This window comes from Balaenoptera musculus, chromosome X, assembly GCF_009873245.2.
Source record: "Balaenoptera musculus isolate JJ_BM4_2016_0621 chromosome X, mBalMus1.pri.v3, whole genome shotgun sequence".
Lineage (NCBI taxonomy): Eukaryota > Metazoa > Chordata > Mammalia > Artiodactyla > Balaenopteridae > Balaenoptera > Balaenoptera musculus.
In genome coordinates, this window is record NC_045806.1 from 112,617,786 (window position 1) to 112,635,133 (window position 17,348).

General features: G+C 43.9%; 1 protein-coding gene across 1 annotated transcript in view; it reads right to left on the bottom strand.

Moving 5' to 3' along the window:
- Positions 1-2,560: 2,560 nt before the first annotated feature.
- The window catches only part of PLAC1 (placenta enriched 1), a 31,807-nt gene continuing 17,019 nt past the window's right edge, over positions 2,561-17,348 (bottom strand). Inside the window, exon 2 of the mRNA XM_036840901.1 lies at positions 2,561-3,257. Within this exon, the coding sequence (XP_036696796.1) occupies positions 2,561-3,199 (639 nt within the window). The 5' untranslated portion in view covers positions 3,200-3,257. The remainder of the gene's footprint in view (positions 3,258-17,348) is intronic.

Consider the following 17,348-nt stretch of genomic DNA (forward strand, 5'->3'; position numbering starts at 1 on the left):
TTCCAACCCAAATGGAAGCTTCTCTTCTCTGGGAGGGAGTGTTGAGTGTAGGGGAGGAAAGTGCATTTTGGAGCTAGTCCAACCTGGGTTTGAATCCCAGTGATGTTACGTATTAACTGTCTGGCCTCAATTTCTCTGAGCCTCAGGTTCCTCATCTATAAAACAGAGAAAATAATTTCTATCTTGCAGAGCTGTTGTGAGAATTAAATAAAGTCATGTATGTAATGTGTCTGGCACGTGGTAACAACTATCATTACCATGTAGGTTTTGAGTCTCCTTTAAGGCTGATACGTTGCACAACCCCAGGGTGGTGTCTCCATGAATACTGCCCCTTGCAGTTGTCAAGTGCACAACTTGCACGTGGTAGTCCAGGTCTATTATGTCTAGTATTGATTGTTTGCTAAGTTATTTATATGTGTTTTAGTGTTTAATAATCCATAAGCTTCTGAAGAGAAGATGGGGAAGGGCAGTGCTCGTTCTCTTGTACAGTCTTGTTTACTGCTACTTCTCTAGCCCCATCTCTCACCACTGTCAACTGCCCCCCACCCCAATTGTATTGGATTAAACTACTTGTGGTTTCTCTGATGGCCGCAGCCCCAGTCCTCAGGTCTCTGAACAGACCCATTCTCTGGGCTAGAATAGCCTCTAGCTCCCTAGGCTTGTTTACTTGTCTCTTCCTGATTAGACCATGTTAGTCTTGTTCACCATTGCATGCTCAGCATCTAACATAATGCCTGGAACATAGGATGAGTGCAATAAATGTTTGTTGAATGAATACATTGTTTTCAGGGATTATTACCTAGTTTTCCTCAAGAAGGGGCATGAGATTTTTAAATGAACAGCTGTGCTTCTTCAACTATCATGACTGCAATAGACTGGATGTTTGTGCCCCTCCCCCCAATTTCTATGTTGAAATCCTAACCGCCCAATGTGGTAGTATTAGGAGGTGTGGCCCTTGGGAGGTGATTAGGTCATGAAGGTGGAGCCCTCATGAATGGGATCAGTGCCCTTATAAAAGAGGCCCCAGAGACCTCTTTTGCTTTCTATCCATCATGTGAGGACACATGTAGTCTACAACCTGGAAGAGGGCTCTCACCATAACCTGACCATACTGGCTCCCTGATCTCGAATTTCTAGCTCCCAGAATCATGAGAAATAAATTTCTGTTGTTTATAAGCCACCTAGTCTCTGGTACTTTGTTATAGCAGCCCAAACAGACTAAGACAATGACTAAATTACTAATGTCTACTGTAATCCTTTGTGTATATTATCATGTACATTGTGCTAACATTGTCTGCTTCTTAATAAATGTGTGACCTTGGGCAAGTTTCTTAATCATTCTGTGACTCAGTTTCCTTATTTGTAAAATGGATATAGTAAGAGTATTTCTCTCAGGGCTGTAGTGAGGATTCAATGAGATGCGTCTACTATTTGGAATGGTCTCCCTCAGATCATCCCAGGGCTGGCTCCTTTTTCACATTCAAGATGCAGTTCAAATGGCAAATTCTCAGCAGCTTTCCCTGACCACTCTGACTCCTTCTCCAATTTCTCTCATATCGCTTTGTTTTAAGTTCGTCGTGGCATTCGTCGCTGTCTGATTTTCTCTTTGTGTACTTATTTATTTGTTTACTAGCTGTGTGACCTTGATTTCTCTGAGCCTCAGTTTCTATTCACTGCCATATCCTCAATACCTAGAATATAGTAGCGCCCAGTGAATATTTGTTGAATGAACTGACTTACCTTCCCTTTCCGAGTCTTTGAGAACAGTAATGGATAGCTAGACTTGGGTGAAAATTTTCTGATCACATAAGTCGGGGGAGAAAACTCTTTTCAGAGTGCTATCAGTCTGTGGCTAAGTATAAGATCTAGCCCCTGGCCTCAGGAGCTTACCATCTAGTTGGTGGGATGTGAGTTGAGTGATTCCTAGAACCACTGGTGGATTATAAATCACTAGTGCAAATTCTGCCTTCCGTGGACAAAAAGTGATACAGAAAAGTGATGGATCAAACTAAGAAGTTATGTGGCTAAGTGCTAAGTTGAGTGGTGTAGAGTCTCAGGGATATGGGTAGACAGATGGAGGGATTCAGCTGGGGGACCTTAAAGGAGAGAGAAGTCATCCTAAAGAAGGGACCAGACACTAATGTTTGTAAAGCACTTAGAAGAGTGTCTGGCCCATAGTAAAAGCTATGTGTGTGTTTATGAAATAAAAACGCCCAACTGATATTTTTATGCCATCAGGATTTTATTTTTTCTCTTAATAAAGATACAGGACTTCCCTGGCAGTCCAGTGGTTAAGACTTCGAGCTTCCACTGCAGGGGGCGCGGGTTCGATCCCTGGTCGGGGAACTAAGATCCCACATGCCGGGTGGCATGGCCAAAAATGGGGGGGGGAAAAAAAGATACAAAAATAGAAAAAAACTTTGTTCATGAAATTACCACGGGCTGCTCTTTCTCAAAAGCACGCATAAGAGGGCCACAAGAGCACTTATTTGTCTGATATTAGTAAATATTATATACCAATTTTAGAAAGAGCATCAACTGGAGACCCCAAACCTAGGGATCACATGGACGCAATCTGATCATCCAGGCGAAGAGACCAGTTCTCAGAAGTATTAACAAAGGAAGAAAACTGCACGGGATGGGCCTCCTGAGCCTCTGCTTGGTGATATGGGCCCCGGGTCTGCCCTTCTTCGTTGAAGACACAAGGCGGACAGTCACAGCTGGGCCTTCGGCTGGACTGTGACGAGGTGAACACCTCGTAGCACGTCTCACCATCCCGGGTTGTGATGGCTCCCTCGCTGGCTGCTTTCCTGGCGCAGGGCATCGTGGGCCACGCGGAACGTTGCGGGGCAGTGCAGGACACTGGGATCACGTACTTAGACGACGTATGCTTGGAAGCATAGTGCAGCTCGGTGTTGTAGAGAACCATGTCCTGAGAGACAGCCTTGGCCCTGATGCCACATTCCGTCACACGGTAGGTGAACTGGTAGGCATGGGGCTGAACATGGTTGGCAGGGCAACCCAGTCCCAAGTGCAACTCATGAAAGTGCACATATACGTCATTGTTCAACATGAAGGGGTGTACGGTGACTATGAACCAGTCTATGGAGCACAGAACAGTCATCGGATTTTGTCCGGAACAGGCCGAAAACACAGAGGTGAGGAAGACTAGCCCTCCTATCAACTTGAAAACTTTCATCCCGGTAGCGGATCAGGTAATGACTCTCAGGAAACAGGAAGCTGTCTGGTGAGGAGTTCTAGAGCACAAAGAAACACAAAAGGAAAATCGTCTTATTTCCTATTGAAAGTTCAAACACGATCATTTTCTAAAAACAAAAGACCATTCCTAAAGCATTTAAAAAAAAAAAGAAGCTAAGAGAGTAGAACTTAAATGTTCTCACTAAAAAGAAAAAAGGTAAACACGAGAAGTGAGGGATGTGTTAATTAACTTGATGGGGGAAATTTTTTCACAATGTAAACGTATGTCAAATCAGCACGTTGTATACTTTAAATCCCTTCCAATTTTACTTGTCAATTATACCTCAATAAAACTGAAGAAAAAAAAAGAATAAAAAGCAAAGGAAAAGATCCCTGTGAGAGAGAACTGAATTTTGATGTCATTGTTGGAATTCATGTGTTTCTAGATGACTACAATCGCTTCTTTAAGTGACGTTACCATATTGTTTTGGTATAAAACACAAATCCCTCACATACAGAATGAGAGTCTACGCCGATAGGAGTAGCATTCCTTTGTGTGCAACCCCAGCCAAAAAGAAAACAAAACAGTTTTCATGCCAAACATTAAATAAGGTGACAGGAGATAACAGTTTAATTCAAGCTGACAGCACTTTCCTCCTGAAGGCCCCAGTGTCCTCCCATAGACCATACTAATGAACTCTTCTCTATTGCCTTCTTTTTTTGGTTAGCAACAGATTTAATTAAATGAAAACCTAACAAGAAATTGTGGTTTATTCCCAACATCCAAATATTGAAATTTTGCCAACTGGCTCACTTAAAATGATCAAATGAATGCTTCATAAATGCCAGCGGTAGCATCATAAGCCATTATGACCAACAGCCATTACGACCTTGCAAAATAGCGAAATTGCAGAGTGACAGGCAGAGCAGTATGAGAAGAAAAGAGTCATGCTAAGAACAAGCGTCTAAAACAGTTTCAGAAGAGGTACGCACAAAGGAAGAAGGAACAGGGATATCATCAACTATTGTTCTCAGTTTTCATTTTAAAAGTGAAAATGAAATAAATCAAATAGAAAAGTGCCTAAAAATTCAAAGGAAATGTCTATGCAGGGTTTTACTCTTGTTCCCTGCTGAATTAAGTAATCCTTGCGTAAATGAATTCATTCTTTGACTAATATTTATTGAGCATCTACTATGTGCCCAGCACTGTGCTAAATAAAAAGCATCCCAAGACAGTTCTTTCCTCCCCTCTTCCTCAGTTGCAAAAATGTAGCTCTTTCTCTTCCTTTGATACTGATGAATTTGCTGCATTCTTTCATGGAAACCATGGCGGAGGAACCCACTAGCCAGGTGCAGTGGCCTGGATGAAGTGCTTTGTTTTCACATCAGACCTTGATCTGGTTGGTACCCCTGTCTCTCCCTCTCTCCTTACTGACTCTTCATTCTCTTGGGGATGGTGAGGTGTAAAGAGAAGCCTAAGAGGTCTACCCGGCTCCTTCCTTGCCTCTTTGTTCTGAAATGGCTCTCTTAGGACTGCTTTTTTGTTTTTCACGAAAAAAAAAAAAAAAAAAACAAAAAAATAACAGAAAAACAGCAGCAGCAGCAACAAACCGAAAAACCCAGCCCTCTTACCCCTCCAAAAAACCAAACAAACAAAATATGACGATGACGACAACAACAACAAAAACCGAGTTAATTCGGATGCCAGCTGGTCTTGGATAATGACTCAACAGTTAAATAAACAAGCCACTTGCTCTGGAATGATGCATATTTGCTGAGGTTCCTTCTGGAAGCTGAGATCATCACTCCATCACTGCTGCACTACTGCCTTGGTCTCAGGAAGACCACCCTGCCCTGAGCTTGCTTTAGGAGTGCCTTTCTCTCCCTCTCTCTCCCTCTTTCCTCCTTCCTTCACATGACCTCACAGCCTGGACCTATTTGCCCTGAACAAAAACCCCCCCTTTAGGTAGTTCCTGGAATAGGTCAGGGAAACAATCCTTCCACTCCAATTTTGTTGTTCAAACCCCAGAACTGACACCAAGCTTAAGGGTGTGCTCCTGTGCAGGGAGTTAGCCATCTACTTCCTCTGTATCCCTCGGGCATCTTTCCTATTGTCCCTCTTCCTCCTTCTCATGGTTAATCCAAAGAGAATTATAAAAAGCCCAAATTCTCTGAGAAACATTACAGTTGTCACCCAACGAATCATTTTAGACTACCTCACTCCCACCCCCAAAGCCACTTTTTGAATTACACTGCACTGAATCAGTCTTGAAGGAAGGGCTTTAGTAACATCACTGAGTTTGGGGGTTTATTTAGCACAAATCTCCAAACTCAGACAGTACAGAATCGGTTTCCTCTGATTTTCTTGTAGTCAGGGAGAGATTGCCACAAGATTGGAGCAATAATTGTGTGTGACAACATACCTTTGAGCTCAGATAAAACTGAAAAATGAAGTCAGTGGGACCCATGTTTAAGACTGCATCTCTAAGGTGAGAGGGAGGAGCTGGGAGATCAGGGGAGAGCAGAATGCACTTGCTAATGAGCTTGCTAACTCCTAGCTCAACGCCACTCTTGGGGAGTTGCTCCCTTTTGCTGAGCACAGGTCGTCAGAACTGGGCAGCCTCCCTTCCCTGCTGCCTGGCAATTCCCAGGGAAAGGTAGAGGGTGTGTGTGGGTGTGTGTGTGTGGGTGTGTGTTGAGGGATGGTTATAAGTCATTCACAACACAGTGTAAATTCATCAAATCAGTTGGCTTTGCTAACATCCAGCTGTGATGTGTTGGCAGAATAGGACCTTGGACTTGGATGGGGAGGGAGAGGGTTGGCTCTGAGAAAGAGGGCTGAGGGGCTAGAGATGGGAAGGGGGCGCCAGAAGAGAGGGCTGTGCAGTTTGCGCCAAACTGGAGGTATTTTTAGCCATAGTTGGGGCTGAGCCCAGCATCCCGGGAGCTGAGGGAGTTGAGGACTGGGGAAGAAATAACTGCAGAGAAGGGAGCGCTCACCCTGGGACTACTGTCGGGCTTCCCAGAGGCAGCTGGGCTGTTAGAAAGCAGGTCCCAGGGTTTGCATTACCATAGCCCCATTTTGGTTTGATTGCAAATTATCCTTGCGAAGCTCATAACTTCGATGCCTTTGTATAGCCAAGCAGGGCTCAGCTCTTGGTACCTACAGTCCTGAACTGAGCTATAGGGAAGCCGGCGAAACCAGAGCTGCTAATGACACCTGGATGCAAAACGTTTGCTTTCCTTGCAGCTACAGAGTACAGTAGCTTTCTGTTTTTCTAAATGTGGTTTATGCATATACATTTTCCATTAGTTTTTTAAAAAGTTTTCCTCCTTCCCCTTAAAAAAAAAATTCCCTAATAAGCCTAATTCTTAATACATCCTTTACGTTTAAAAAAAAAAACATGAAATGTTTCATTATGGGAATATGAACTCTATTTCTTAATGTCTTACAAGAAAGAGATTGAATATTGGTCTAAACACAGAGCATTTTTAATCTCAGGAAAAAAAAAAGATACTTTTTAAGAGAGAAGTAAATTAGTTTTGTGATGTTGGTGAGTGAATTGAGACGCGTAACACAAATCTCCTTGAAAGCAGACAGATTGTTGCCTCCTCATCCCCTCTGATGTCGTTAGAGACACATACGAACTCTTTGCGTGGGGAATGGGGAGGGGATTAGCTAAACATTTCCACATCTGGTTTGAGAACAGTTTGGAAAAAGAATTCACTCTATAGACTCCTGGAAGCTTTTGGGGTCGACAGTTATTTATTTTTAAAATTCAGTATACTCATGACAGCATAGCTATCATTTGTATATTGTTTTCCCAGAATCTTGTTGTCAAAACAAAAGGAAACAGAGGGGAAAAGGAAACTCCAAAGCAGTACGCAATTATCTCAGGGAAATATAACTGTCAGGGCATTGATTTGCAGCAAAGTTTGTTCACTCTCTTGCAGCTGATTTGAAGAAAAATGAATCTGAGTTGGAATAAAGATTCCTTTACAAAATAAGAACAGAAGAAAGAATCCTAACACTCTGTGGACCCTTTAGTTTAGAAATTCAAATAGTCACATGTTGACTTTGCCCAGCCAACTATCTCAAGGTTTGGGAGCCTTTTAAAATCGAGGCCCAGTTTTAAAGAATTAGTTGGTTCGCTGCTCTCAAAGAAAGTGAGGATTGTGATTATACTAATGATGTCGAAGGGACATTAAAGTGAGTTAGAAAATTAAATTACTGCTTTTGTAGAATTTACATTCATTCTAAAGAAATCTGGGCCCGGTTTCGTTTTCCAACATAGTGAAACACGGTGTTAAAGTAACCACACGTTATTCATCGTTTGGCGAGGAAGAAGAATTATGAACTGCTAATGCTTAACAAAGTCCATTCTCTCAACTGAGGAAAACACCTTGACTCAACCCTAGGAAAGATTTCATTCAAATTAAACTAAAAAGCAATCATTAAAAGTGTTTTTTTCTGTTTTTTTTTTCCTGCTTTTCAGTAGAAAAATTGTAGGAAGAAACTGTAGAAAAATTGGGAGATATAGAAAAGAAAAAAGAAGAAAACATTCTTCAATCTCAGAACAATCACTATTAAATTTTTGGTTTATATACTTTTAGTTTTGCGGGGGAGGGGAAAAAGTCTATATACATATATATGATCCAAAGTCATTTCAGGAAAAAAAAAAAGGGTAAGGCCTTTTGAAAGCTGTTTTTAATTTTTGACATTGAATTTGAAAGCAATCAAAGCATTATTTTTGTTTGGGCCATCTGGTTTTGTTCTTATAATCTGTTAAGCTATCAAGCATAGTTTAAATGTCATGGTTCATCTCCTGCACAAATAAAGGTTGCGAAATAAATAAGAATCCAAGCTCCTTGTAAGAGAGAGAAGTTTTCGCTGGGTCATTAATTTGGTTACTAAAAGGTGAAGAGTCTGATGTGAAATCAAACCATAATCAGGCTACGCAACAAGGGTAAACCATACCCTGACTGAACATAAGTATTTCCAAATAAATACAGAAAGCTGTACTTTAGTGGAAATGGCAAATATCAGGTCATGGGAACTCCTTCCCTTTCGTGCAGAGAAGCTGAATTAGTTTAATTTTTAAAGTTGAACGAAGGGATGTATTTCATAATTTCCATAAAATGTAAGGAAAATCCCCAATGTGTGCCCCTAATCCAGTTTATGTTTTAATTTAATAATTTATTTGAGTTTGATTTTTCAGAAAACGACACCCTTTGCCACAAAGCCCCAGAGTCCCTCCTCATTTTAAAAGACAAGGTAAGTTTGTGTCTGTGCAGAGCTCGCAAATCTGCAGCAGCGCAGCCGCCTTTTTAACCCATTAGTCGTCTCCAGAGGGCTGCCCAAACCAGAGAAAGGCCCCTTCGCCCGAGATGCTTTCCGGGTGTTACCATCAGAAGGCAGAGGACTGAATCAGACACTCCTTCAAGGGCTTCACCACCTCTTTGACACACCTGTGTCAATAAATGAGGGCTCAAGACGGCTTTCGAAAATGGTCAGGCATATTCTTCTCTCCCTTTCAAAATTGGGATTTGGGGGTACAGGTTTTCTTAAAGTGAGGTGCATGTATACAGCCCCAGCTGAAGGATGGCTTAAGTCCAAATCAAGCCACAGTTGACTTTACAGCCTGTTTGGCTGATTTTTACCTGACTTGACCAATCTGTGGCTCTCCCAAGCCCAAAGCTACCTTGTGTATGCCCCACCCAGAATGTGGCCACTTGGTGCGTGGGTGTACACCCTGAGTGAGGCCATTCACCATATCTTGGCTCCTGAGGGGGAGAAAAGGTTTAGAAAAGGTTCCTTTGATAGGAAGGCTGTTGGTCGTTGTTAGGGAACTTACAATTTGGGAGGCTTGCCTGCATATTGCAATAGGTAAAGAGGCATTGTTCTGAGGCCAGGACATTGTGGGAAGAGCAAATCGTTCTCTCTCTCTCTCTCTCTCTCTCACACACACACACACACACACAGATGGACAGATGGACGAGTAGATAGACACACACACTAAGAAGAAAGGAAAGTCCAAATCTATTTCCTGCTGTTGCCCTGATCCTTACTATTTTTCCCCATCCCTTAATCCTTGGACTGTAAATTCCTCAGGGAGCTGAGTCTTGATCTACCATAGTGTCTGGTACATGGTAAGTACTCAGTAAATATTTATTGAATAAAAGGATGAAGGAACCACTAGAAATTGCCACCTTCCACTGTTCTTGTCCAGTCCCTAAGGGCCTGAGTCTAGTTACTGGCTAAATCTCTCCTCCACTCCTTCCCCAAACTCCCAGTTGAAGGCCTGCGGTAGCAGTGAAAATTTTCTTGGTAGAAAGTGTAGGGCCCCTGTCAAGAGTCCTGCCCACTTACCCACCTGCCTGCCTACTGACCTCACTGATGCCAAGGGCTGTATGTTGGCCCAGCCCAATGGTACCCACTGCCCTTTCAATTAGCTCCTAGCCAGTCACCCCAAATGGAGCCAGCCCTCCTTGCGCTAACTCCCCAACCCTGGTCACTATCCTCCTTCCTTCTATCAAGCAACCAAGCACAACCAGTGTCAGCACACCTGGATTTAGCGGTAGATTCACAGGCTACCCCAACTCTGATGGTCTCAGGTAACTGAACGAAGTCAACCTCTAGACAGCAGACAAGGTGCCACTCTCCTCTGGTCTGGCTTTACATGGGAGGAGAGAAGAAATTCTTAAGCCCACGCAGCCCAAGTCCAGGCAACTGAGAGACACAGCATCATGAGAACCGGAAGTCTCAGGTCCACAAGGTACTGAAGAGTCATGGGTGCCTAGAAGGGGCTTGCTGGAATCACTGGCTTGAGTGAGGCAAATGGATACAGCCCCCTGAAGTCGCCCTGGATTCCCTTAGCTACAAGGAGGAACCAGATCGCGGGCTGGATGTCTGTTCCTCCTCAGAGCACATCTACACGTCCACTACCAGTTCCAAGCACAGAGGCACAGATCAGAAAACGCCAGAGGTTCCTGGGAAATCGGAGGCAAGATGGGTTAAGTCTCCCCCAGTGCAAATTGACCCTTGGCTCACCCTGGGCCAGGCTTGCCCAATCCACTCTGCCAACTCCAGACTGAGAGAGATCCAGGCCAACTTCAGGTTTTGTTTCAGCATCCCCCAGCCTGAGTGCTCCCCAAAGTGCTTCTAAGTTGACCCCATCTCCACGTATGCTATTGTATTTCACTGGCAGATATCACTCTCCATTTCTGCCATCTGTACCTTTTATATAACAAAAGTTTGACTTTGGGTGTGATAGGTCCTTATCTTAGCAATATCAAAATACTTGGGGCAGAGCATTGGCTTGGTACCTTCTCCATGCAATTAGTATTTTGTTAAAATAGATACATAATAGGTTGAACATGAGTTCATCATCTGCCTATTATAATGTATATATGTTTAAAAGTAAGTATATAGCATATAAATAATGTTAAAAATAAATATAAAAGGCTGACCTATTATTATATCTGATAATATATACATATGTGATATATAATACTATTAAAATATATATTAACAACAAAAAGAGGAGGGCCTCTCCTCCCTGGCAATCTATCTTCCCCTTAACAAAGAATAAAGGACTCTTTTCTGAAATTGTATTCAAGGGTCGAGCCTCTAATCCAATATGACTGATGCCCTTACTAAAAGGAGAAATTTGGACACAGAGGGAAGACAATGTGAAGTCACAGGGAGAAGACAACCATGTGACTGGAGTGATGCATTTACAAGCCAAAGAACGCTAAGGATTTTCAGCAAACACCAGAAACTAGAAGAGGCAAAGAAGGATCCTCTCCTAGAGCCGTCAGGGAGAGAGCATGTCTCTGCTGACACTTTGATCTTGGACTTCTAGCTTCCAGAACTGTGAGAGAATACATTTCTGTTATTCTCAGAATAACCACCCAGTTTGTGGTCCTTTGTACAGCAGCCCTAGGAAACTAATAAATATGTTTTTCCAACAACTTGAACAGACACACATGCCTCCTTCCCGAGATAAGAGCTTGAAACGATGAATGTTCTGACTGTCTTGCTACAACATTAAATCCATTTGGGATTAGGAAGATGATGACTAACCAGGAATGGAGACAGGAAGTTAGAAAGAAAGAAGCCTGTCTAAAGGGGTGCTGGTGCTGGTACTGGACGCCTGCAGGAGAATGGAGTTAGGGAGGGAGATTATAACGTAACATTTGGAAGATTTTCCTAACTTTAAAAGTTGTCCAAAAATGAACGGAGAAGTCCGGTGTAGAACTAAGCGTCTTGGGTTCTCTGCAGGCCTTCCGGTAGCGTCTGGGTGGTCACTTGTCAGGATGGCTGGAGAGGGAATTCCTGTCCTATGTGGGAGGCTACATTAGAGAGTCTTGAAGGCTCTGATTATCAGTGAATGCTGTGTGTGTGTTCCCATGCATGTGTTCATAATATATTATCACAATTCATAATGTGGTCATAATTGTGTATCATAATGTGGTCATAATGAGCGCATATATTATGAACACAGGCAGGAGAGAACACACACACACACACACACACACACGCACACACACACCCCATGCAGCTATGTATATAGGTCTTCCTGACATATACGAGACAACACAATACTGCCTCACAGGGACCTGAGCCCTAAGCCAGGTTTTTGTTGTGATTGGCGCTTACTGATATTCATGGCAATGACAAGGGCAAGGTGCCAGGGGAGAAGGGGGGGTGAATCACAATATAGACATAAATACTCAGAATGGGGCTTACCGTCCAGCTGTAAGTGATTGGGGGCTGACACGGCCTTTCCAAGCAGCATGATCTCTGAAAGCCCCGCACTAGGGATCCTCTTTACAAACCTCCTGCACTGAATGCAAAGGCTGGGGCTCTGCTCCTGGGAACTAGCACCACAGCTATAGGGCAAGTGCTCAAAAGTGTAAATATTCTCTATTTAACCTAGAAAGGGCTGGTAGGAACAACTTTTCTTCTCTGTTTATGCTTCTTTGCCACGTTCTAAGCAATTGCAGAATCCCAGGATTTTTGAAAGTTTGTTTCAACATATATGAGTCACGTATGGCAATAAATCTCAAATTTTTTCTTTAATTTGGATATCTATTCTTTGTATAGAGACACCCCTCCCATAGAGTGTGTTCTCTCCTGTTATCTCCCTTGATCCTTTCAGCAATCCTGTAAGGTCCTCAAAGACAGACATCACATGTTAAAGCTGTGGAAATGGGGGCCCAGAAGGGTGGAGAGACTTTGGGCCTCAGGCCTTCCCAGCAGTCTGCCTGGCTTCTCTTCCCCCTTTACACCAGATACAAAATTGTAAGATATTATGGTGAGCAAATCATTGTGGAAAGGAAGGGAAAGCCCTGAAGTGGTTTGACCTATGGACTAGAGGGGGCAGAATTGACTCTCAAACTCAGCCAAGGGAGCTGAGCAAACCAAAAGTACAGAGGGGCTCTGGGAGCAGCTTCCCACAGCTGCAAAAAGCCGAGAGTAGCTCTAAGGTGGCAAATGGCAGTGAGGGGCAGGGACGGAACCTTCCAGAATAGCCCAAGATTTGAAAAAGACAAGAGGAAGGACGGAGTATTCACGGGCTGGAGAGGGCAGACCCAGTTAGACAGCAGCTGAGCGTGTCATTTGTGCTTCTCCTGTCACTTTTTAAAGTTTTCTTTCTACTCCTAAGTTATGGGAACCAAGACAGAAACCGACTCCACCCATTAGACAAGGCTGCCCATCAGAGGCAGCTGCCTGGTGTAGAAACTGAAATTCCTCTTAAGAAGGAAGGAAGGAAACAAACATTTATTGAGACGTTGGGCTAAGCGGCTTTACTTGCAGCATCTCACTGAATCCTCACAGCGACCCTGTGTGGGAGGTACTCGTAGTAATAGCCACGTTTTACAGAAGAAGAAACTGAGTATCAGATAGGTTAGGAAACTCACTGAAGACACAAAGCTAGTAAGCGGCAAAGATAGGATTGGAAGCATCTGCCGTGCTCATGGAGCTTCCATAGTTTTCTTTCTAGTATCTGCCAACGCTAGGAAAGTAACACAGGGAAGGTGTTTAACAAAGAGGACATTAAAAAAAGAGGCACAGATTGTTTATGGGGATCAGAGTCTAGGACGATGGGAAGGTAAGGAAATTAATAGCTTTTTAAGCAGGAAGAATGGAGAAAAAAAGGCAGTAAGTGAGAGACAGAAATTCAGATGCACTCAGAGAAGATAATTCTAGATCACTCATCACTCCTTGTATCTTAGACTTCTTAAGAGCAAGCAGTCATTCCTGATTTCGATGGAATACGTTTATTCCATGAGCTGCAGGCTGACCCAGAGCATAGTGCACCTCAGGACATGCTGTGTACTCAGGCCTTCCCCATCTGTTTTGACAAGGGAAGTGTGTATGGTTTCTGTACAAAGCCACCAAATATGGCAACCTCAAAAGGGACCACATATTCTCAAACTGTTACATTTGTTACAGAAGTGGAGAATCACATGTTCCTAATTCCACCCCAAGGACAGAGATTGTGTCTCTTTCTGATTTCATCATGTCTTTAAAAGGAATGCTGGGCTTCTTTTACCAGGCCTGGATGTTTGTGAAGCTCCACGCAGGGCTTGGATGGGAGGGGGGAGGGAGCAGACATCCGAAAAGGACTTCACATTAGTTCCATGTTCTAAACAACTATTGCTGGGCCGCCCCGGTGCCCTGACAAAGTTGGGTTTTCACAAACATTTCAGTACTCACTTTAAAAGAAGTCCACGTGGTGAGTATAAAGAAATCAGCGGGGCTGGGGTGCCCTTGGTCCCTGGTCAAAGCCACTAGCTCGGGACGCTGGAGAAAGGAACTGAGCTGGTTTCCCCCAATAATACCATCTGGCATGCCCTCAGACCCCTCATGAAGAATCTTATAGTGTTTGAGCCATGCACTGGCTCATAATAAGAGTTGAACAACTGTGGCCCTCACCTGTTAGAAATCAAGACTGGGTTATGAAATCCAGCAGGGCTGACCCATCAGAAGGGCCTGACCATTTTGTGTGGAAGGCGAACCTCTCCTAAACCCGGGGATTAGCGTGTTCACATTGGGACAGTCACTGAAGCAGGTGCTCATTCTCCGGGGGGCTCAGAGTCATTTTTTCTGACTGCCTAGAGGTAGAGGCTGAAATAGAATAAGTCCTCAAAGGGCATGACCTCGTACAGGGGACTGGGAGATAAGGGAGACAATCCTTGTTCTTTGCTTCCTTGGAAAATGGAAAGAGAAACTCTCGGCCCAAAATGGCAGCTGCCCTGGCGTTTGTGCTACAGAACGAGGGGGAAGGAGCTGATTAAAGAAATATGAAGGATTGTCCTTCTCAAGGGATATGGTCATTTGGGACACATCCCTCACTAGGAATGTATGTTTAAATTCTGAGTCTCTAACTAAGCAACACTTTCAAAAGGGCCACCTTATCATTGTTTATAAAATAAACTGATTTTCAGGAAGGAGGATTTTTCCCTTCCTTTGAGAGATCTTGCTGGTGGGAGATTGTCAACCTGGGAGGCAGTTTTTTTTCAAAAAATCAAGTTTTAAGTAGCATTTGTTATTTCTAAATACAAGAATTTATGGTTTTACTTTGTCTTCTTAAGATTCCACAAGCCTATAAAGGTGACTAAAAATTTGGTGCCAGTAATCTTCTGGTTATGACTCCCCCGATATGGACACGTCCTTGGGATTTCTAGGCTAATTGGATATTGGGGATAATAAGTGGTCTTGGGGAGGAGATTACGGAGGAGACAGTGACTTAGCTCATCTTACAGGACAGAAATGGGTGAGGTTTATATGGAGACACTTATATGGACAGAAAAAGGGTGAGAAGAAAGTCTGAGGAAAGACTCTTCAAAATAAGACCATGGAGGGCTTAAGGCAGGATAGTCTAGTGGCTGAGTGGCTTTGATGTGTCAGAGAGACCTGGAATAAAACTGTACTCTGTTTTTACGTGCTGCGTAACCCTGGGCATGTCACTTTCTAAGCATTGCTTTCCTCATTTATAAAATAAGGAAAGTAACAACAACAACAATAATAATACTTCGTAGGGTTGTGAGGATTAAATGAGACCATGAATGTAAAACTGTTTAGTATAGTTCCTGACATGTAAGTGCTCAGTAAATGGTAGCTATTATTAAAATCATTATTCTTTTTTTTTTTTTGGCCGCACCGTGCAGGGATCTTAGTTCCCTGAGCAGGGATCGAACCGGCATCCACAGCAGTGAAAGCCTTGAGTCTTAACCACTGGACTGCCAGGGAATTCCCTAAAATCATGATTCTTGAATACAGCAACTCAAACTGTGCAGAAACTCAATTAAACAGGGCTCATAGCACCTTTTAGAAGCTCCTAATCTATGTTCATACTGATGTCTAAACCACATTCTGAGTTTTTTAAATGCCTGGGCATTGGAGATAGACCTAAGCTTGAACTGGGGCTCTGTCGCTTCCTAGCTGGGTGACTCTGGGCAAGTCACTTCCCCCTCCTGGCCTCAGTTTCCTCATAAAAAAAAAACAGGGCCAGGTATAGTAACTACCTCTTGGGTTGGAGGGTTGAATGAGGTATGAGAAATGGCACATCCAGGGCACGGCACAGAGCAAGTGCCCGATAAATGGGACCTATAGGCTAGGCTTGGGCAGACAGCCTGGCTGCGGGCTCCTTTCCCCTCCCACCTCCCTCCATCCCCACCTCCCTCCACCCCCTTGTGAGTCCCAACTAGACTCCCATCAATCTGCCACTCTCCCCGGGGGGTTGCCGGAAATTCCTGGCGCGGATGTCTCCTACAGGGATGAATTTTGGATATTCCTCCATCCACCCTGTTACCACTGAATTATGGGGAGAGAGAGAAGGAGAGAAGACCCATTGAGAGGGAGAGGAGAAAACAAGCGTCTTCTGTATACTCCTGCCCTGGCTAGCACAGGCTTATGCCTGAAATAGGTGTTCGGTAAATACTGGAGGAATGTATGTACAAATGAATGAAAAAAGAGAGGCGGCGGGCAGGCATCCGGGAAGGCAGAGACAGAAATGAGAGTCGTGGCAAGCTTTTTCTGACGATGCACCCGCAACAGTTCTCTATCACGGGGCCTCCCCAGGCCGGAGACCATGGCCAGCCCCAATCCTCTCCTTCTTGGTGCACACGTTATGTGCAACACCTGTCACGCCCCCTCCAAGACACCCAGACAGAAGCTTGGGGGTGGATCGGGGCTCCCCACTTTGGGTTCAGAGCACCTGAATCTCTCAGCTGTGGGCAGAAAACAGCTTCATTCCAATGCTGGTCTCAGGAAGCTCCTCCAGGGATGTCCAGATAGAATCCCATCCATCATTTTGAGATTCCCTTCTTGTCCTGAGGCTGAGCAGGTGGGGGGCCAGATGACAGATCCCCTAGCCACTTCCGATTCTCATTTCACACATGCAAGCAATATGACTACCAGGTTTTGCCGTGAGCGATGTGCAAATGAGTGAGGACACCTGTACACACAGGTGGATCAACGCGAGCGCGGAACATGAGTGCCGAACCGTGGAAGGCACTGAGGCGGAGGATTATGCTTTTTACAGGCAACGCCTTAAAACCTCCTGTGCCATGGTTTCTCAGTGCCTTTCATAAGCTCAACTTCTGTTCTGACATGTGTTTCAAATAAGGTTTCCCTCCATAAAAATACCACTTAGGGACACACATGCAGGAATGTGCATTTGGCTTTTCCTGGGTGTGAAATATTTTATTTGATGTGCTGATTTTCAAACTACATTGCTGGAAAATTAATATACACTTAATTGCCTGGGTGACAACCTCTCACCACAGAAGCAACAGTGGTTCAGATCCTGAATCCTTGATTCTTGACCTCTTGCTCCCTGTGAGTCCCAACCTCAATGTCACACCCAGTCTCCTATCGCCCACACATTCTGCCAATGACCCATAAAAACAGGCCCAACATCTCAAACAAAACAAAAAACAAAAAACAAAAAAAACCCCGCCACCAACTGGAAAAAGAGTGTGAAGATTCTACCCTACATGATGTGATTGAAAATTAAAAAAATGTTTTAAAGAGAACCATTAAGCCAGGCCTTTCTAACCCATGAAACTTTTGATTGGTTCCACATTCACATCATCTCTGGCTCAGTTTGGTTCTTGGGGCCTGACTCAGCAAGCTT